At 36.9% G+C, this 23,119-nt stretch overlaps 1 protein-coding gene across 1 annotated transcript in view; it reads right to left on the minus strand.

Annotated features, from left to right (window-relative positions):
* Positions 1–23,119, minus strand: part of ds (dachsous cadherin-related 1) — a 423,698-nt gene that overhangs the window by 4,906 nt on the left and 395,673 nt on the right. The window contains exons 10-11 of the mRNA XM_075297546.1: positions 20,265–20,637; positions 4,878–6,232 (exon numbers count right to left, since the gene is read on the minus strand). Coding sequence (XP_075153661.1) covers positions 4,878–6,232; positions 20,265–20,637 — 1,728 coding nt within the window. The remainder of the gene's footprint in view (positions 1–4,877; positions 6,233–20,264; positions 20,638–23,119) is intronic.

A 23,119-nucleotide genomic window follows, 5' to 3' on the forward strand; every position in this document is an offset into this window, starting at 1 on the left:
CGGTCAGGCCGACTCTATTATAACCTGCACCATTCTATAGGCAAACATTGCCATCGCAAGTCGTACAAAGTTGTTGGGAGTTATATCTAAAGAAGTTTATTGCTGTATACATTTAAATCGGAAGCAATATGGACAACATTCGATAGTTGTAAATGGAATAATGAATACACCCCACAAATATGGTTCAATTTCCCAATGCGACATAGTACAAACAGGGCGTTCTTATGGGCTCCATAACCAAGTTTGAGTCATTTTGAACCAAAACCGATAACTAGAATATCCACTCCAATATCCACACCAGGGGAGCCAACGTGGTGCAATGGTTAGTATGCCCGCCTTGCATACACAAGGTCGTGGGTTCGATTCCTGCTTCGACCGAACACCAAAAAGTGCGGTGGATTATCCCACCTCAGTAATACTGGTGACATTTCTGAGGGTTTCAAAACTTCTCTAAGTGGTTTCACTGCAATGTGGAACGCCGTTCGGACTCGGCTATAAAAAGGAGGTCCCTTGTCATTGAGCTTAACATGGAATCGGGCATCACTCAGTGATAAGAGAGAAGTTCACCAATGTGGTGTCACAATGCACTGAATAGACTGATACATCGGGCTGCCACCTAACCTAATATCCACACCAAATATCATGTCTCGGCAGTACATTTGAGAACTTCCACTATATTTTCCCAAATAAGGCTTATGAAAGGTGATTTTGTAACCTTTATCTTTTTGGCAGCAATGGTTTAAAGAGCTGATGCACATTTCATGTCTTGTTTCAGTGTCAAACCTCAACAGCGTGTCCTATAATTTAACCATGAATCGTCAACACAAACGAATAATGCTTGCAAATTACGAGCTTCTTGTTCTCGTTTTGCCTCTCAGGTAGGAGAATTGTTGAATTTGGAGTGAAAATCTTCCAGAAGCATTGCAAAAGCTATCATTGCATCCAGAAAAATTCACAGTCAACACAATTGCATCCAGAAAAAAATCACAGTTTCGTGCGATGTATGGACTGGTGACATCATTCGACTTTACTTCTTCAAAGATGATGCGAATTGTAACGTAACTCTGAATGATGAGCGCTACCGTGAGATCATGTCCAACTTGCAAAATGCCAACAACCAAAATGCAAAAACTTGACTTGCATGACTTCTGGTTTCAACAAGACGGTGCCACATGCCACAGCGCATGTGTAACAATGAAACTATTAAGAGACGAGTTTATTCTTGAGATATCGGCCGAAATATTTCAAAGAGTATGACAAAATTCTTTTAAGCCGATGCACCATTTGAGGCGCAATTGCAATCAACATTTGTATGAATAATCATCAAAGAAATTATATGGACTGTGGAAATAAATATGTGTTTTTTTTTTTTTGGGAAAAAAAAATTTTCATAGCTCTTATAAAATCACCCTTTTTATGAGACCTATTTGGACCGAATTACAAATGTAGCAAGAATTTAAATTCTATTCTCTGTGCGAACTTCCAACTAAACCGGAGTGGTCATATACCACCGTGGTGCAATGGTTAGAATGCCAGGATTATGGGTTCAATATCAGTTTCTCCCGAATACGAAAAAAGTTTTTCAGTTGTGGTTTATCCCCTCTTTCTGAGTGTTTCAAAGCTTCTTTAAGCGTATGGTCATATACTTGACCAAAACGATTGACAAGCTTTTTTCCAGGACCATTTTCGAAATATCTGGCTTCGGTTTATGCAAAATAATACTATCATGATGTTCTATATATTCAATATGAGCCAGAACTGTTTGCTGGCTGACAGTGGGACCTTACCGACGTGTTTTCACAAATGGTTTGACATGTCGTACGGACTCGCCTCTAAAAACTGGTCCTTTGTCTTTGAGGTAAACATGGAATTGGGCCGCACTTAGTTATAAGAAAGGAGTTCGGTTCGGTTGACAGCGAGACCTTACCGTAAGTGGTTCACAGATGATTTGACCTGTTGTTCGGATTCGGCTTTAAAAAAGTGGTCCTTTTTCTTTGAGGTAAACATGGAATTGGGTAGCACTTGGTTATAAGAAAGGAGTTCACCACTAAGATATAACACTGGACTGAATAGTCTAAGTGGGCCTGAATATAACGAATTGCCATTATACTTAACCTAACCTATATGGAAGCTAAAGGGTGATACGGTCAAAATTTGGTCAAGGGAAAACGCGTGTTAATCGGTGAAATCGTTTATTTAAAAAATCAAATTAAATTTCTTTTTCAAGTTCAATTAGTATAAAATTCAGGAAAAATATTCAGTTAGGCTTTCGCTTTTCCAAATCCGAATTGCCGGGCCTAACGCTTGACACCTGCCATCAGATTTTGTACAGCCACCTTGTCCACCTTCTTCGCCGCAGAAAGCCTGTTTGCTTTGAACTGCTGCTCGTCCTTAGCAGTTTTTTTGGTCTTCTTTAGGTTCCGCTTGACAATAGCCCAGTATTTCTCAATTGGGCGGAGCTCTGGCGTATTGGGAGGGTTCTTGTCCTTGGAACGGCGTACCACTCCATGGCCTTTTTACCGTAATGGCAAGATGCCAAATCCGACCAAAACAGTACGGAACAACCGTGTTTCTTCAGGAAAGGCAGCAGACGTTTATTCAAACACTCTTTCACGTAAATTTCTTGGTTGACAGTCCCGGAAGCTATGAAAATGCTGCTTTTCAAGCCACAGGTACAGATGGCTTGCCAAACCAGATATTTCTTTGCGAACTTTGGCAGTTTTATGTGCTTGAAAATATCTGCTACCTTTCCCCTTCCCTTTGCCGTATAAAACTCCTGTCCCGGAAGCTGCTTGTAGTCGGCTTTGACGTAGGTTTCATCGTCCATTACCACGCAGTCAAACTTCGTCAGCATCGTCGTGTACAGCCCCCGGGATCGCTCTTTGACCGTCGTATTTTGTTTATCATCGCGATTTGGAGTCACTACCTTCTTGTAAGTCGATAGTTCGGCTCGTTTTTTGGCTCGATGCATGGTTGTAGACGATACACCCAGCTTATTTGCGGCATCTCGGAGAGAGAGAGGTTAGGGTTTCGCTTGAAACTACCGGTAACTCTCTTTGTCGTCTCAGCGGCTTGCGGTTTTCGATTTCCCCCCGATCCAGACTTCCTGGCTGTCGACAAACGTTCCCCAAGGTTAGGTTAGGTGGCAGCCCGCTGTATCAGGCTCACTTAGACTATTCAGTCCATTGTGATACCACATTGGTGAACTTCTCTCTTATCACTGAGTGCTGCCCGATTCCATGTTAAGCTCATTGACAAGGGACCTCCTTTTTATAATCGAGTACGAACGGCGTTCCACATTGCAGTGAAACCACTTAGAGAAGCTTTGAAACCCTCAGAAATGTCACCAGCATTACTGAGGTGGGATAATCCACCGCTGAAAAACTTTTTGGTGTTCGGTCGAAGCAGGAATCGAACCCACGACCTTGTGTATGCAAGGCGGGCATGCTAACCATTGCACCACGGTGGCTCCCTTACCGCGACCTTACCATAAGTGGTTTCACAGATGATGTGACCTGTTGTCCGGACTCGGCTATAAAAAAGTGGTTCTTTTTATTTGAGGTAAACAAGGAATTGTGTAGCACTTGGTTATAAGAAGGAGTTCACCACTAAGATATAACAATTGACTGTATTGTCTAAGTAGGTCTGAATATAACGAATTGCCATTAAACTTAACCTAACCTATATGGAAGCTATATCTATATCTAAATCTGAATCTATGAATCTGAAACTATTTTAAATCTGAATCTGGAACATTTTTTAAATCAAGGCGAAACACTGCGGCAATATAAGCGCTTAACGGGCGAAAGCATTATATGTGGGCTATAACTAAATCTGAAACGATTTCTATCAAACACCGATCGGAATAGATACTGACCTACAAAATAAGCCAAATTAATTTTTATTTTCCTATAACACGCAGAGAAGGAATATGATCACCCCAACCATGTTCCAAGAGCAAAATGTTACTTTTTCACGGAAACCATGGAGCATGTTTGTCGAAACCATTCACTTTTCTCGGAAATTATATATCTGATTTCGGAAAGCATGTTATGATTGACGAGAAAATAATATTTTTGCGACAAAAATGCTACATGATCGCTGTGAAAAAGTAACATGTTTGAGGTGATCATATTCCTTCTCTGGGTGTAGGTTAGGTTAGGTATTGTGGCAGCCCGATATTTTAGGGTTGACTTAGACTATTCAGACCATTGTGATACCACAGCGGTGAACTTCTCTCTTATCACTGAGTGCTGCCCGATTCCATGTTAAGCTCAATGACAAGGAACATCTTTTTTATAGCTGAGTCGGAAAGGCGTTCCACATGCCTTTAAGGAGACAACTTCAACAATGAAAGAAAATTTCGTTCGTCTAAAATTTTGTTTCGAAGGAAAAAATGATTTTTTTTTATGTGTAGCTACTTGTGTCAAATTTCAATTGGATTGGACTAAAACTGTGACCTAGTAGACTTTAATTATTTTCAAAATTGAAAGACGGACAGACGGCCATGACTAAATGGAGTCGGTGCTTGATCCTGAGCTCTATTGCCAAGGATAACATGCGTCTATCTTCTGTGTCTTCTAAATATGAGTATTATACGAGTCGTATTATAATGTCGTACAGAAGGGCATAGTAAATTTACTTAGTTTAAATTCAAGTATAAATTATATTATTTTATTTTAGGTTTTAATTGAAATTAATTTGATTTTATAAAATTTTATCTAATTAAATTTCATTGAATTGCACATTAAATGAGTTTTTCAAAATGTCACTTTTCTCTCAGTGTAGTTAACTATAGACCAAGTCAGATTGTCTCTGCAGTTTTAGTAATTTTTTTCTAGTTTCATTTGTGTTTTTTTGTTTTTATCTGTACTTACCTTCGCCAACCGTAATCACACTGTGTGGTGGAAATGTAGGCTGATTATCATTCACATCTACAATATGGACACGTATTGTCGCTGTGCCTGTCATCTGTGGCACCCCCTCATCAGTGGCGATCACTTTGAGCTTGTACATGTCACGAATCTCACGATCCAACACTATGTTCGTCTTAACAATGCCGCTAAAGGCTGGCTCAATGACAAAAGCGTTATCATGATTCCCATCAACGATGTGATAGAGTATGCGTGAATTTGTACCCGCATCCTGATCGAATGCCGAAACCTGTACCACAAATGTACCCTTGTTGTTGCCCTCCCACACGGTGGATGCATACTGGGATTGGGTGAATACAGGACTATTATCGTTGACATCTTCCAATTCTAGAATTAGTTCAGCGTAGGCATAGAGTGGTATGGCACCGCTGTGTGATTCACTTTGGGCCACCAGCATAAAGCGTAACTCATGAGGTTGTATGGCCGAGGCGAGGAGGACAGGTAAATCATCCATTTCACGTCGGCGTAGGGCTCTATTATTACGAAATGTTTTCGAGTCTTCATTACCATCTTCCAAGGAAGAGGGTGGGGTGGCATTCTCATCTTCATCTTCGTAGAGCATGGATCTTCCCCTGTAACTGGCATAATTTCTATTGGCATTTAGCATTTCATCCATACTGCCTGCATAACGTTCATAATCCAGCTCCTCACTACGGGCCACTTTAATTTCGCCAGTAATAGAGTCAATTTTTAATGCCCCATTTTCATTTCCAGTGCCAAAGGAATACATCAATTTGGTTCTCCTTCCATCTGAACGTAAAGCATTCACTTGAAGAATTCTTAGACCCTCAGATGAGTTCTCCTTAATTTTCATGCGATAAGTGTCATTTTGGAAGCGCAATGTTGGAGATCCTTGAGGAAATTCTCCTATTAGCAATTCTATTAGGCCTTGTGTGGACATGGAAGGTTGTCCCTTATCATGGGCCATAACTTCCAAATGCAATAACCTTCCCGATTCACTGGCCAAACTTTGTGAGGCGCTTACTACACCCGTATTGGGATTAATGCGAAATTTCCCACGTGTAGATGGATCATCCTGCTCCTTAAGGGAATAGATTATCTCACCATTTAGGCCCAGATCTTTATCATTTGCTGTGACCTGTACTAAAGTTTGACCAGGCTGGATGAGAGCTGGTACATGGGCACGAAAGGGGTAGCGTTCGAAAATCGGTTTATTATCGTTAACATCATCAATGGAGATTTGTACGGGGACACGAGCAGAACGGGAATCATAACGTCCACCATCTGTGGCCACTACCATGAAATTGTAGATATGTTGACGTTCACGATCCAATGGACTGAAATATAAGAAAAAGACAAATTATAAAAATGTGTCAGTATTTGGATTTTAAAAGAGGTTCTAAAAATATGACGACGTTTTCTATTAAGCAATATGGCAAATTTATTGAACCTCGAAAAATCAATCTTCAATTGATGGGCTCGAAGAAGGGTTTGTTAGAAGGTTCAAACAGTAACGTATGAAATTTAACGTGAATATGGATTTAGCTAAATTCCACCTATAGGGTGTGCAAATTAGTAATGCGGGTTTGACAACAGATCGCGTAGTTTGGAGTGTATGTCATAACCTCGTTCCATAGCTTTAATTTCCAGCATTTGTCTTCGGAGTTTTAACAACTCATATTTTGATACCCACCACCATCGACTGGTGATGGGGGTACAATAAGTTTGTCATTCCTTTTATAATACATCGAAATATCGATTTCGGGCTATATAAAATATATATATATATATTTTTGATCAAGTGGAAATTCGAAGAGAAAATGCGATGGCCGTGTGTCCGTCTGCCTTTCTATCCTCCTGAATCCTGCTGAAATTATGCACAGAACCTTTTTTTGTCTGCAAGCAGCTCAAATTCGCAAATGGGCTATATATGTCCAGATTTTGGTATAGCACTCATATAAATCGACCCCCGTTTTGAGATCTCGAGCATCTAGACATTCCAATATTTATACGATTTTGGTAAACAAGTGTACCGAAAATGGTGTGTATTGGTCCACGTATCGGTATAGCTCTCGTATAGCCCGATATCGTGATTTGATTTCATGGGCTTGTAGACATCCTATTTTCTACCCGATTGAACTAAAATTCAAAATCTAGAGTTATTTTAGGTCCTTAAATAGGTGTGCCGAAGATGGTGTGTATTGGTCCATGTCTCGGTATAGCCCCCATATAGCCAAATATCCTGATTTGACTTCTTGGAGTTCTAGACACCGTCAATTTTTATCTAATTTGCCTGCAATTGTAAATCTAAATGTATTTGTACTTCTTCAGCATCTAGACTTCCCAATTTCTATCTGATTTACTTGAAATTCAAAGTCTATTCAGTTTAGGTCCGTAAATGTTTTGGTATAACAGGTTGGCTAATAAGTCCCCGGTCTAATAAAGAAAAACACATTTTTTTTGTCAAAATTCGTTTTTATTATTCAACATAGTTCCCTTCAAGAGCGACACAACGATTATAACGACCTTCCAATTTTTTGATACCATTTTGGCAGTACTCCTTCGGTTTTGCCTCAAAATAGGCCTCAGTTTCGGCGATCAACTCTTCATTGCAGCCAAATTTTTTCCCTGCGAGCATCCTTTTGAGGTCTGAGAACAAGAAAAAGCCGCTGGGGGCCAGATCTGGAGAATACGGTAAGTGGGGAAGCAATTCGAAGCCCAATTCATGAATTTTTGCCATCGTTCTCAATGTCTTGTGGCACGGTGCGTTGTCTTGGTGGAACAACACTTTTTCTTCTTCATATGGGGCCGTTTTGCCGCGATTTCGACCTTCAAACGCTCCAATAACTCCATATAATAGTCACTGTTGATGGTTTTTCCCTTCTCAAGATAATCGATAAAAATTATTCCATGCGCATCCCAAAAAACAGAGGCCCTTTTTGAGTTCCACGCTTCGGAGACGGTTCACCGGTCGCTGTCCACTCAGCCGACTGTCGATTGGACGCAGGAGTGTAGTGATTGAGTCATGTTTGATCCATTGTCACATATCGACGGAAAAACTGGGGTGTATTAAGAGTTAACAGCTGCAAACACCTCTCAGAATCATCAACACGTTATTGTTTTTGGTCAAATGTGAGCTCGCGCGGCACCCATTTTGCACAGAGCTTAGGTTAAAGTGGCAGCCCGATTAAGATTCAGGCTCACTTAGACTATTCAGTCCATTGTGATAGGTTAGGTTAGGTTAAAGTGGCAGCTCTTGCACAGAGCTTCCGCATATCCAAATATTGATGAATGATATGACCAACACGTGCCTTTGATATCTTTGAGGCCTCTGCTATCTCGATCAACTTCATTTTACGGTCATTCAAAATCATTTTGTGGATTTTTTTGATGTTTTCGTCGGTAACCACCTCTTTCGGGCGTCCACTGCGTTCGCCGTCCTCCGTGCTCATTTCACGACGCTTGAATTTTGCATACCAATCAGTTATTGTTAATTTCCCTGGGGCAGAGTACGGAATCTCCCTTCAGAAAACAGTATTTTATCAAAGCACGAAATTCCTTTTTTCCATTTTTTCACAATAACAAAAGTAGCTTCACAAAAGACGCACTGTCTTACAAACTAATTGACTTACAGACGTCAAATTTTGACACGAATCATTTGAAGGTTGGTACTATATAAAAATATGCATTTAATACTAGCGACGCCATCTATGTGTCAGACCGGGGACTTATCAGCCAACCTGTTATCCCTCATATAGAATGATCTCCCGATTTGACTTCTTGATCACGCTGCAGTGTAAAATTGGCTGAGAAGCAATGAATTTTATAAGCATCCCTTGCATTGAATTCGTATTAGTTCTTCAGATGTGATGTAATTTCAGTATATCGGATTTCATTTAAAAAAAAATGGGGAAAAACTTACAAAAATAAATTATTTCTTAACTTTTGTTTTTGACTTTTATCCACGTAAAGATTTTTTTGAACAATATCAGCCAATATTTTTTTCTAAGTCTGCTGAGAAATGTATCCGTAAACTTTTCAAATATTTTTCTGGAAATTTTTATTATTTTTTTTGTCCTTGTTTATTTTGGCCACATTAAAATTGAGAACATTGGAATTTGATAAATTTGTTAAAACTGCGTATATATCAACTTGAAAGAACTTCTTGTGAAATAAGATTAAGTTAATCTCTGTAAAAGCATTTTTGAATGTACTTTAAAAGTAATGACTTAGGAAGAACTTCCAATTTTTTGCTGGGACGTTGGAAAACCTGTAACAAGTTATTTTGATTAAATTTAAATGAGAAACTACCTCAACGCCGTATAGCCCAGACTATAGTGCTTTTAATTAGCACTTGCTGCGATCAATGACACATGACCTGGCTGGTCAGCATTTCCGTACTTATGAGGAAGCCAAAAATTGAGTCGATTCTCGGATTGAGTCCATATACACACAGTCGTTTTTTCGTCGCGGTTAGTTAGCTAGAACTGCTTGTTATAGTTTATTTTCGAAATAAATTTTCAAAAATTTAAAAAAAAAATCCACATTTTTTAAGAAAACCCATCCATCAACAAAATTTCTGATTTCTCTACAAAGCCCTTCTTTCATTTAAAACTTGCGAATTATTTGTTTTTATACCCACCACCATAGAATGTTGACGGGGGTATAACAAGTTTGTCATTGTCACATGTCGATTTCCAACTATATAAAGAATATATATTCTTGATCAGGGAGATATTGTAAGACGACATAAACATCCAACTTGCCTGAAATTGGAAATCTAGCGGTATTCTAAAACCATAAAGAGGTGTGCCGAAAATGGTGAGTACCAGCCCATGTTTTGATATAGCCCCCTTATAAACCGGCCCTCCGATTTGGGGTGTAGATTCTAGAACTACAATGAGATGTGCTGAATATTCTGTGTATTTCTCCATGTTTTTTGCATAGCTCCCATTAGACCGATCTCCAGATTTAACTCCTAGGGTTGAAAATATACTGGCATTTTAGACCCATAAAAAAGTGTCAATTTGGTAAGGCCTCCATATAACATAGACCGATTTCAGATTTTGAGGGTACTGATCATGAAAATTGCTTGAAACTGAATGTAAAATTTCCAGATTTTTCTTCTCATAATCATTTATATAATTGGGATTTATATAATTGGGATTTAGATTTGAAATCAAGGCGTTATTTCATAATTTTCTTGCACACTTACAAGAGATGTTTATGATTCCTCTAAAACTCAAACAAAAAATGGTTCTTATAAATCCAGAATCTGATCTAGTCTTCAGTTTCAAACAAGTATATTTGATTCATGGTGTTGGGTATTTAATATTCGGTCCGACCGAACTTACTGCTGTATATACTTGTTTATAAGCAAATTTGTAGAATACACATCACTTCAATGAAATTCTCTTATATTTCAAAAAATAAAGCAAAAAGTAGCTAGAGCCACAAATGTTTCTGATTCTGTTCTATGACGAGGATCACCTTCGTTTATGTTACCAATGCTGCTTTTGCTACTTCATACTTCAATAGTTGGTCTTGCTAGAGATTCTAAACCTTCTAATAGACTTTCTTCGGCAGCTGTTATTTGCCAGATCAGAAACAATGTAATTCTGGTGTGAGTGTGTGTGTGTATGTGTAAGTAGGGGAGTGTGTACACTATTGAGGGTTCTATGTTCTTTTGAAAACACTCGAGTGTTGAATGTGCTCTTGTTATTTTCGACATAACAACAACATCACGAAATGTTTGTTATTCGTCAGTTTACTCGAAATGATTGTATTTAAAGTGATTTAATCATTGTAGCCAACAACATCGACAATAACAACGTAAAACCACAATACAATGCAATAGCAACAACAACAAAAACAACAACAATATCCCAACATCAAATGAAGATTACAGAAAACTTCATTTAGACAGTCTACAATGACTACTACGATTGTTCGATGTTAAGTTCGTGTCTGAAATTAAAGTTAGATGGTAACAGAGTATTTAAGCCGGAAGGGGATGCAGAGGAGGCAGGTTACAACGAAAGTGTGTGGGTGGATAGGAGAACTTCCTATGTTAGATGTTTAAATTGTTTGTTTTTGTTTGTTGTCTACTGATACATTTCGCCATTGACATTTTAAATAACGGAACACAACAAACTTTGACGTATCTCATCTACATTCCATGGAAATTGGCGCCTAACAATATGTTGTCATTCCAAAGGAGAGGCGTGGAATTTAGATCATGTTTTCCAAACCAAAACAAAAAAAACAGAGACTCAAATTGGTAAAGGTGAGAAATAAATTTAAGTATTTCGTTTTGTTCAATGGATGTTGATGATGGCGCCAAAATTTGGCATTGAATTTATTTCTGGATTCGACCAGAGTAACATAAATCCATTAAAATAACCTACTAAGTCTATCGCAGGTATCTCTATGTGGTTTCCCACATTGTGCGATAATCAGTTGGGACTTATCTCACTGAGCTAATCATAAAATCGAGCCGCACTCATTAATGAGAAAAGATGAATATTCTGTTAATTGACCTACCATCGGCAATGCGCCATGGTACATTCGCAATAGAGACTTGCATCGAGATTTAGAAGTGAAAACAATTTCTGCAGAAATTTCACTCAATGCTCGAAAACATAAACGTCAAAATCACCTAAACAACTAGTTAAATAATGTAAAACTACTCCACCACTAGGAGACTCCACAGGATTGTCCCCCTGGATCTGCTCCACTAACCCCAGAAAAGTAATCAAGTAGAGTATAGTTATTGAACTATCTCATCAAATTTCTACACTAGAGTAAATATTCTAGTATTGTAACTGTAACTACTGCAAAATTACTAGATAAGTAGTAACTCTGTTATAACAGGTTGGCTGATAAGTCTGACACATAGATGGCGCCGCTAGTATTAAATGCATATTATTTTTATATAGTACCAACCTTCAAATGATTCGTGTCAAAATATGACGTCTGTAAGTCAATTAGTTTGTGAGATAGAGCGTCTTTTGTGAAGCAACTTTTGTTATTGTGAAAAAAAAAAAAATGGAAAAAAAGGAATTTCGCGTTTTGATAAAATACTGTTTTCTGAAGGAAAAAAATACGGTGGAAGCAATAACTTGGCTTGGTAATGAGTTTCCGGACTCTGCCCCAGCGAAATCAACAATAATTGATTGGTATGCAAAATTCAAGCGTGGTGAAATGAGCACGCAGGACGGTGAACGCAGTGGACGCCCGAAAGAGGTGGTTACCGACGAAAACATCAAAAAAATCCACAAAATGATTTTGAATGACCGTATAATGAAGTTGATCGAGATAGCAGAGGCCTTAAAGATATCAAAGGAACGTGTTGGTCATATCATTCATCAATATTTGGATATGCGGAAGCTCTGTGCAAAATGGGTGCCGTGCGAGCTCACATTTGACCAAAAACAACAACGTGTTGATGATTCTGAGCGGTGTTTGCAGCTGTTAACTCGTAATACAACCGAGTTTTTCCGTCGATATGTGACAATGGATGAAACATGGCTCCATCACTACACTCCTGAGTCCAATCGACAGTCGGCTGAGTGGACAGTGACCGGTGAACCGACTCCGAAGCGTGGAAAGACTCAAAAGTCCGCTGGCAAAGTAATGGGCTCTGTTTTTTGGGATACGCATGGAATAATTTCATCAATAGTGACTATTATATAGCGTTATTGGAGAGTTTGAAGGTCGAAATCGCGGAAAAACGGCCCCATATGAAGAAGAAACAAGTGTTGTTCCACCAAGACAACGCACCGTACCACAAGTCATTGAGAACGATGGCAAAAATTCATAAATTGGGCTTCGAACTGCTTCCCCACCCACCGTATTCTCCAGATCTGGCCCCCAGCGACTTTTTCTTGTTCTCAGACCTCAAAAGGATGCTCGCAGAGAAAAAATTTGGCTGCAATGAAGAGGTGATCGCCGAAACTGAGGCCTATTTTGAGGCAAAACCGAAGGAGTACTACCAAAATGGTATCAAAAAATTTGAAGGTCGTTATAATCGTTGTATCGCTCTTGAAGGGAACTAAGTATGAATAATAAAAACGAATTTAAAAAAAATGTGTTTTTCTTTGTTAGACCGGGGACTTATCAGCCAACCTGTTAACTCTGTTATAACATAATATAAAAAAAAAAGAATATTCGGCCGTAAGTTCGGCCAGGCCGAATCTTATTTACCCTCCACCATTGATTGCATGGAAACTTGTACTAAAGACTGTCATCAACAATCAAATTACTTGGGTTGCTATTAAAGCCCATTTAATAGTATATAATTCAGTTTGACAAAATTTTCTATGGAAATAAAATTTTGACAAAATTTTCTGTAGAAATAATATTTTGACAACATTTTCTATAGCAATAAAATTTTGACAAAATTTTCCATAGCAATAAAATTTTGACAACATTTTTTATAGAAATAAAATATTGACAATATAGCAACAAAATGTTGACAACATTTTTAATAGAAATAAAATTTCGACAAAATTTTCTATAAAAATAAAATTTTGACAAAATTTTTTATTGCTACAGAAAATTTTTACAAAATTTTCTATAGCAATAAAATTTTGACAAAATTTTCTATAGAAATAAAATATTGACAAAACTTTCTATAGCAACAAAATGTTGACAAAATTTTGTAAAGTAATAAAATTTTTACAAAATTTTCTATAGTTACAAAATTTTGACAAAATGTTCTAAGAAATAAAATGTTGGTATTTTTCGGGGAATTTGGGGATCGGCTATATATAACTACAGACCGATATGGACCAATTTTGGCATGGTTGTTAGCGGCCATATACTAGCGCAATGTACCAAATCTCACCACGTACCAAATTTCAAACGGATCGGATAAGTTTTGCTCCTCCAAGAGCTCCGGAGGTCAAATCTGGGGATCGGTTTACATGGGGGCTACATATAATTATGGACCGATATGGACTAGTTCCTGCATGGTTGTTAGATACCATATACTAACACCACGTACCAAATTTCAACCGACTCGGATGAATTTTGCTCATCCATGAGGCTCCAGAGGTCAAATTTGGGGATCGGTTTATGTGGGGCCAATATATGATTATGTACCGATGTGGACCAATTTTTGCATGGTTGCTAGAGACCATATACTAACATCATGTACTAAATTTCAGCCGGATCGGATAAAATTTGCTTCTCTTAGAAGCTCCTTCCTACTCCTACTTTATGGGGTCTTAGAGCAATATTTCGATGTGTTACAAACGGAATGACAAATTTAGTATACCCCCCAACCTATGGTGGAGGGTATAAAAATGAATTTATGACACTGCAATTGTCTGTATATCTTTTTGGTTTCCTATTGATTTAAATAAAGTTATTTATTAATAATATAATTATTATTAATAAAATAATTTTTTAATAATACTGTGAAATGTTCGAGTAATTAAATTTTTCCAATACAATCTAAAAATATTAATACAATTTAAATTATCTTTCCCTAGATTTGTATCGATAGAGAAGATCCACCAAAATTGGTTTGATTTTTTTTTGTTTTTCCTGAATAAAATATATAAAATGGAAAATTCCTACTTGTGTAAGATTTATGGGTTTTTGCAAATCTGATGAATTTATCCATACGATGCCTGAGAGTAATAGTAGACACTCCTTATCCACCAGAGTGGTTGCTAACCATTCCCCAAGCAAGTTATAAAAAAACATATCTTAAGAAAGGACATATTTTTTTCACCTCGCCATATAGTACACACAAATATGTATGACTGTAGATGAAAACTTCAGAATGGCCGATGTTCATACTACCGTCCGCAACAAGTTATAATAAATCATCATTTTTTAATCAGCAACTGTCACATGTTAGTCCAAAACATTTTGCCACAAATTAAGCACTTCTTGATAACAAGGCCGCTCTTATAGCAAGCAAGATAGGAATGAGAGAGGAAATAAGTTTTGTTTTCTTCTCTTGGGTAGTTGGTATTTTTTCTTGTCAAAGATTTTGATAAAAAATTACAAAAAATAATAAAACAAAAAAAAAAAACATTTGCTGGTAGGTACTCTACCCATACGAAATGATATTGCATATGGGCCGAATCAGAAAATAAAACTAAAAACGTTTTCACTTTTTCACATTGTTTCAAGAGAATTGGCACTAACAAGTGTCTGTTGATTTTATATGATGTAGACACCATTGCCAGCTTCGAAATTAGCTGAAATCTTTTTTATATTTTTTATAACTTTGAACTAGTGGATATGTGATGATTGTTTTGGTGGTACTCGTGGAGCCCACAATAATATTGCCAACCCTATTTTCTTAAAGCATTCCAGATTGACTAAAATTCAGATTGAGGAATATGATTATTTCACTAGCAAATCCAATTTTTTTCCAACCATACATAAAAACAAACTTCTTCCCTTCCTTACTTTTGGGCCAAGAGCTTTGGAATCGTCCAAGGAGGTTGTGTATAAATTGCGGCAGAAACATTTTAGTTTTGCAACTGTTGTCATCGTTGATTGTTCATATGAATAAATTTGCACCAGAGGGGGTCCTTTTTTCGCCAAGTTTTACTCGGAGCACTTCAACTTGTGAAATGTGTTGACCTCTGGGGTTTTCTTTAGTCATTCTCTCAGACAATTTATTCTCTCTTGCTCTCCTTTGCAAGGGATATATATTTTCACACCATATGCGTATTTATTGTGAATGTTGTGTTAAAAGCGTTTTCTGGTTTATTTTTAGACGAATATGGCTGTTAAAAAAAAAACCACTATAGCAAAATGGGAACTTTATGTATTGATTTAATTTGATTGGATTATCTGTGTCTCATGGCTATGTACAATGGGATTAGTGGTGGGTTATGCTTTTTTTTACAGTGGCAGCCCGATAATTAAGGCTTACTTAGACTGTTCTTTCCTCGAAAAAAAAAAACAAGAACTTCAAAAAAATGTAGTTTTGATCCCCAACTTGTGATCCGGAAGTAGTGCAAACTTGGATCATATCCATTGAATTTTACATGAGCTTCTCATAGGACGGAAGCTCTTGATTTTCGTATCCTTTTCATTGAAGTTGTGTTAGATGTTGTGCTTTGGAAGGTCATTTGAATGGAGAAATTTAAAAATAAAAAAAAAAAAAACTTTTTTTCACCAAATATATATATTTAGTTACGTTCTTGTAGAAATATATTTTTTTCCATTTAAACTTAATGAAATTTGAAAGCTCTGGTAATTTGCAAAACCAAAAGAATTTCCTTGGAAGTGAAAAAGTCATCAGGCACAGGTTCAAATCTTCGAGGGGCTGAAATTTGTAATTTGAATTTTATTCCGTTTTTTTACTTCTTTGATGTTTTGCGATATTTAAATTTAAATTTTAACTTTAAACCACTAAATAGAGTATTTTCTAGAAATGGTTCAAAAGAACTTCAACGAAAAAAAAAATGATGGAGGATCCCGGGACGCTCTTAAAAAGAAATGTTTGTGGAACAACTTGCAATTATCATCTCTCGTATTAAGTGGTGCTGTCAGATTCTATGTTCAGCTCAATGACAAGCCGATTCAGCATGGCGTTCCAAATAGTGGTGAAACTACTTAGAGAAGCTTTGAAATACTCAAAAACGTCACCAGCATTACTGAGAGGGGATAACATATTCCACCGCTGAAAAACGTTTTGGTGACTGGCCGAATTTGGGAATGATCCCACGACCTTTTGAATGTGCAATACTAACTATTACACGACGGCAGTTCCAAGGCCCTAGCTCCAGAAAATTTGTAGCTCCACTATATCCTAGCAAAAAAACTTGGAAGTTGTTCTTAAGGCACAACTTTAAAAACACTACCAAACACGTCCTCCCAAGGATGTTCTTTATTTTTCCACCACAGGTATTTAATTACATTTTTTATACCCTCCACCATAGAATGACAAAGTATATTAACTTTGTCATTCCGTTTGTAACACATCGAAATATTGCTCTAAGACCCCATAAAGTATATATATTCTGGGTCGTGGTGAAATTCTGAGTCGATCTGAGCATGTCCGTCCGTCCGTCTGTTGAAATCAACCTAACTTCCGAACGAAACAAGCTATCGACTTGAAACTTGGCACAAGTAATTGTTATTGATGTAGGTCAGATGGTATTGCAAATGGGCCATATCGTTCCACTTTTACATATAGCCCCCATATAAACAGACCCCCAAATGTGGCTTGCGAATCCTCTAAGAGAAGCAAATTTCATCCGATCCGGCTGAAATTTTGGTACATGGTGTTAGTATATGGTCCCTAACAACCGTGCAAAAATTGGTCCACATCGGTCCATAATTATATATAGTCACCATATAAACCGATCCACCGATTTGGCTTGCGGAGCCTCTAAGAGATGCAAATTTCATCCGATCCGGCTGAAATTTGGTACATGGTGTACGTATATGGTCTCTAATGACCATGCAAAAATTGGTCAACATCGGTCCATAATTCTATGTAGCCGCCATATAAATCGATCACCAGATTTGACTTCCGGAGCCTCTTGGAAGACCAAAATTCATCTGATTCAGTTCAAATTTGGTATGTGATGTTCATATATCGCCTAAAACACCCATGAAAAAATTGGTCGAAATCGGTCCATAATTATATATAGGCCCCATATAAACCTATCCCCAGATTTGACCTCCGGAGCCCGTTGGAAGAGCAAAATTCATCCGATTCGGTTGAAATTTGCTACGTGATGTTATTGTATTGTATCCAACAACCATGCAGGAATTGGTTCATATCAGTCCATAATTATATATAGCTCCCATATAAATCGATCCCCAGATTTGATCTCCGGTGCCTTTTGGAGAAGCAAAATTCATCCGATCTGGTTGAAATTTGGTACGTGGTGGTAGTATATGATATTTAACAACCATGCCAAAAGTGGTCCATATCAGTCCATAATAATATATAATCCCCATATAAACCGATTCCCAGATTTGGTTTTGGAGCCACTTGGAGGAGCAAATTTCATCCGAGTCAGTTGAAATTTGGTACATTGTGCTAGTATATGGCCGTTAATAACCATGCCTAACTAGGTCCATATCGATATATAGTTATATATAGCCCTCAGATAAATCGATCCCCAATCACACAAAAATTGGTCCATATCAAGTTCATAATTGTATATAGCCCCCATATAAGCGACCCCCATATTTCAATTCTGGCTCTCTACGTATCGTGCAAAAAGTCCATATCGATTAGTAATTATTTGTAGGCTTACCTATACATAACTTTTTTGTCTAATATATACCACCTATGGACTAACTCACAATAAAGAAAACGATGTAAAGAAGTTTTAAGATAGCACAACCCAAATAATTCGATTGTGGATGACATTCTTTCGTAGAAGTTTCTACGCAATCCATGGTGGAGGGTACATAAGATTCGGCCTGACCGAACTTACGGCCGTATATACTTGTTATAACTCGCTTTCTTCATTTTTATTATTTGTTATTACGGTACAAATTATTTAAATTTTATTGGGGAAAAATGCTAAATCCTTTGTAGAAACATTGCGAATTTTTGAAAATGTTTGAGGTCAAACGTTTCACGAAAGCGTTAGAATTCATAAAAAAATATAAATATGATTTATTTGGCAAAATATCAAAAAAAAAAAAAAAAGTAATAAATAAATTTCCATCCAAAATACTGACTTCAGATAACACCTTAAAAAGGGATGCAAATTTAATGCAATGGTTGTTTAAATTGTGGACATCCATCCTATAAAAAGCCCGTGTTAAGTTCATCGCTTCTGCGCCAGTTTTGCAACACTTCCGGATCCAAAAAGAATATTTTCACTGTCTTTTTGGCGACACTGTTTTTGCTGGAATATTATTCCCGCATTTTAGAAAGGGGGCTATAGCCCATTTCCATCAATAACCTTCGTGAATAATATAAAACAGAATATCTTTGTTCAGAAATACGGAAATTATCAAAAAAGAATACAATTAGTGAGACGATTTGAGCAAACTGTAGTATTAGTTGTGTCGACCGAATCAGTCGGGTACACTCAAATGTCCATAAGAGAATACCTAAGTGTCTACAATTTACTAGAGACCCACTTTCAACGGATAATTTTCCCCAGTTTTGATCCACAGCAAAAATCATCATCACAACTCATTACAACGAAATATTTCCGAAGAAAATTGTTATATGCTTTCCATGATAATGGATATTTTAGATTCAACATTACCAAATTTTTTACGGTGTATACTTATTTCTATGGTAAATTTAAATTTAATGTATAAAAGTAATTTAAAAAAAACCTTTTGACCCAAAACATAATTTCGAACCCACTGTGTAGACCAGTCATCGTTGTTGGTCGTCTCTTTGAGTGGACCCAAAAACGACCTTTAAGTAATGTACAATTGTTGTAGCAACATACAACTTGCCACACAACCACAACAACCAGCGATGTTGAAACCAATGGCTCCACCTTACAAAAAATATTAACAACAGATATTGACTACCAAAATCAAAGAACTGAGGAAAAAATCGCAACATCGTTATTTCGGTTACTTGTAGGACTAAACGAGAAAAAATTGCATCACAAAAAATCGTCAAAAAAAATATTTTAAGTTTGTTGCTGGTATTTTGTGTGGAGTATAGTATGAAGATAAAACAATTTGTTGTAGGTATCATTTTGAAGGTTCCCCCCTCTCTCAGAAAAGATATGAAACCAAAACGAAGACAATATCAAAAGCACCCCATTGTAGAAGTAATAACATCACCAACATAGCAAGGCGACAGGCAACAACATTGCCATAGTCAACAAATGAATCCTTTTGCAACGAAACAAACAAACATGTGCCACAATTGTAGAGAGTTCATTCGTCCGTCGGTCCGTGTTGTATTGCAAGGCAAACAAAACGGCCACCAATAAAACACGGCGAAAAAAAATACCAACAACAACCACAAACTAAATAATATTGCGTAGGTTGTGTATTAATAAAATTATAGCCTTTTTTCAGTTTACGAACATAACATTGTCCGCGTAATCTGAAAACGAAAACGAAATTTGTTGAAAGATGTTACGCGAGGTATTCCATCTGAGATAAGTATTAGCCCCAGGCAAGCCAAGGTATTATGGTATAGAATGGTAAACGATCTCCAAAAGAAGGGTTATAATAGTTGTCCTTAATTGTGGTATTGAAAATTTTTGGATTTCGATTCATTTGACATGTTAAGATGCCACCAAATATGCAACGACATTAAATTGTTTTCTAAACATCATCTAATTATCATAGTTTATCTCAATTCATTAACTAACATTAAAGCTATGAAAGGCTCCATTTACATATTTTAAGAAACCCCCTGTAAACTCCCTTATTTTCTATACTTACCCCACTGTTGTTATAACGCCACTTTTATTGTCTATGGCAAACTGCCATTGTGTCTCATTGGCCAATGTGTACAATAGTCGTGCATTGACACCTAAATCATCATCCAAAGCTTTAATGCGCAATACACTCGTACCGATGGGGACATCTTCAGCAATGCTTGTCACATATTTGGGTTGTTCGAAATGTGGATCGTTATCATTTTGATCCTCAACCAAAATGGTGATGTTGCAATGTCCCTGATAGCTGTTGGGTGAACCACGATCGGAGGCTTGTATTTGTAGGATATAACGTGATTGTTGTTCACGATCTAAAGGACGAGCTGTCAATTCACCCGAATGCATATCAAGACTGAATTTATTGCCAGTGTTGCCACCTAGGGGGAGGGAGAGATAAAACAGAGATTATGATAAATAAAGAAAAAAATCATATCATTGGTTAGTCAAAAATATATTTTCGTATTTCTAGAAAAAAGTTAATTTATATTTGATACCAATCATTTGTATGCCACCATTAACATAGATTGGTACTGGGGGTACAAAAAGTTTGTCATTCCATTTATAACACACCGAAGTACAGATTTCCGATTATATAAAGTTAAATGAATTTGAATATGGATGAAATTCTCAGACGAACGTTATGTCTGTCTGTCTGCCTGCCTTGTGTAAATACTTTAAAGCCTTCAATAATAGAGCTATCATTCTGAAATTTGCACAAAATCGCTTTTTGTCTACAAGCAGGTCTAAATATGACCAAAACATTTTCAATTAAAAAGTTAATTGAAGGTGAATATTTTTCAATTAAAACAATTAATTGATACAATTAACATTTTAATCAAACTAGAAACATTAAGAAAATTAGGTCAATCAATGAAAATTTTTAATTAAAATATGTATTTTAATTTAAATAAAATTTACAATCAATTTTTCAATCAAAATAAAAATACAAAGTCACTTGAAAATGCGATTGAAAATAGTTATGTCTTTAATTAAAAAAAAAAAAATATATTGTATCAATTAATTTTTTTTTATTAAACTAAGAACACAGTTAGCTAAGAGAATGGGTGAACATTTTCGTTGTTTTTATTAAACAAAGACTTGTTCCAATTAACAATTTAATTAAAAAAAAATTCTAATCGATGTCAATTTCAATCCTAAATTAATTATTTAACTGTTTTAATTAAAAAGTCTAACTAAATAATTAATTGAATCTATTAATAATAATTTTTATACCCTCCACCATAAAATGGGGGTATATTAACTTTGTCCATCCGTTTGTAACACATCGAAATATTGAACTAAGACCCCATAAAGTATATATATTCTGGGTCGTGGTGAAATTCTTAGTCGATCTGAGCATGTTCGACCGTCCGTCTGTTGAAATCACGCTAACTTCCGAACGAAACAAGCTATCGACTTGGAATTTGGCACAAGTAGTTGTTATTGATGTAGGTCAGATGGTATTGCAAATGGGCCATATCGGTCCACTTTAACGTATAGCCCCCATATAAACGGACCCCCAAAATTGGCTTGCGGATCCTCTAAGAGAAGCAAATTCCATCCGAAATTTGTACATAGTGTTAGTATATGGTCTCTAACAATCATGCAAAAATTGGTCCACATCGATCCATAATTATATATAGCCCCCATATAAATCGATCCCCAGATTTGACCTCCGGTGCCTTTTGAAGAAGCAAAATTTATACGATCTGGTTGATATTTGGTACGTGGTGGTAGTATATGATATTTAACAACCATGCCAAAAATGGTCCATATCAGTCCATAATCATATATAGCGCCCATATAAACAGATCCCGAGATTTAGTTTTGGAGCCTCTTGGAGGAGCAAATTTCATCCGAGTCATTGTGCTAGTATATAGCCGTTAACAACCATGCCTAACTAAGTCCATATCGGTCTATAGTTATATATAGCCCTCAGATAAAACGATCTCCAATCACACAAAAATTGGTCCATATCAAGTTCATAATTGTATATAGCCCCCATATAAGCGACTCCCATTTTCCAATTCTGGCTCTCTACGTACCGTGAAAAAGTCCATATCGATTCGTATTTATTTGTAGACTTACCTATACTTACTACTTCTTTGTCTAATATAAATCACGTATGGACTAACTCACAATTATGTTTGGTTAGGTGGCAGCCCGATGTATCAGGCTCACTTAGACTATTCAGTCCATTGTGATACCAAATTGGTGAACTTCTCTCTTATCACTGAGTGCTGCCCGATTCCATGTTAAGCTCAATGACAAGGGACCTCCTTTTTATAGCCGAGTCCGAACGGCGTTCCACATTACAGTGAAACCACTTAGAGAAGCTTTGAAACCCTCAGAAATGGCACCAGCATTACTGAGGTGGGATAATCCACCGATTAACAACTTTTTGGTGTTCCGTCGAAGCAGGAATCGAACCCACTACACTGTGTATGCAAGGCGGCCATGCTAACCATTGCACCACGTTGGCTCCTAAAACTCACAATTTAGAAAACGATGTTAAGAAGTTTTAAGATACCACAACCCAAGTAATTCGATTGTGGATGACAGTCTTTCGTAGAAGTTTCTACGCAATTCATGGTGGAGGGTACATAAGATTCGGCCTGGCCGAACTTACGGCCGTGTATACTTGTTTTAATTGAATCAATTAATTAATTTCAAATCAAATATTTTTTTATGCCTAATTAAAACTGTGACTGATAGACATTTTAATTAAAACATTAATTGGATCAATGTCAATTTTGTCAGCGCCTAAAAGTATACCCAATTTAACCCCTAAACCACATAGTGGTCAGGGTATAATAACTTTGATCTGCCAAAAAATGTGCCTACCAGAAATATTGATTT

Source organism: Haematobia irritans, chromosome 2 (genome assembly GCF_050003625.1).
Source record: "Haematobia irritans isolate KBUSLIRL chromosome 2, ASM5000362v1, whole genome shotgun sequence".
NCBI classification, from domain to species: Eukaryota; Metazoa; Arthropoda; class Insecta; order Diptera; family Muscidae; genus Haematobia; species Haematobia irritans.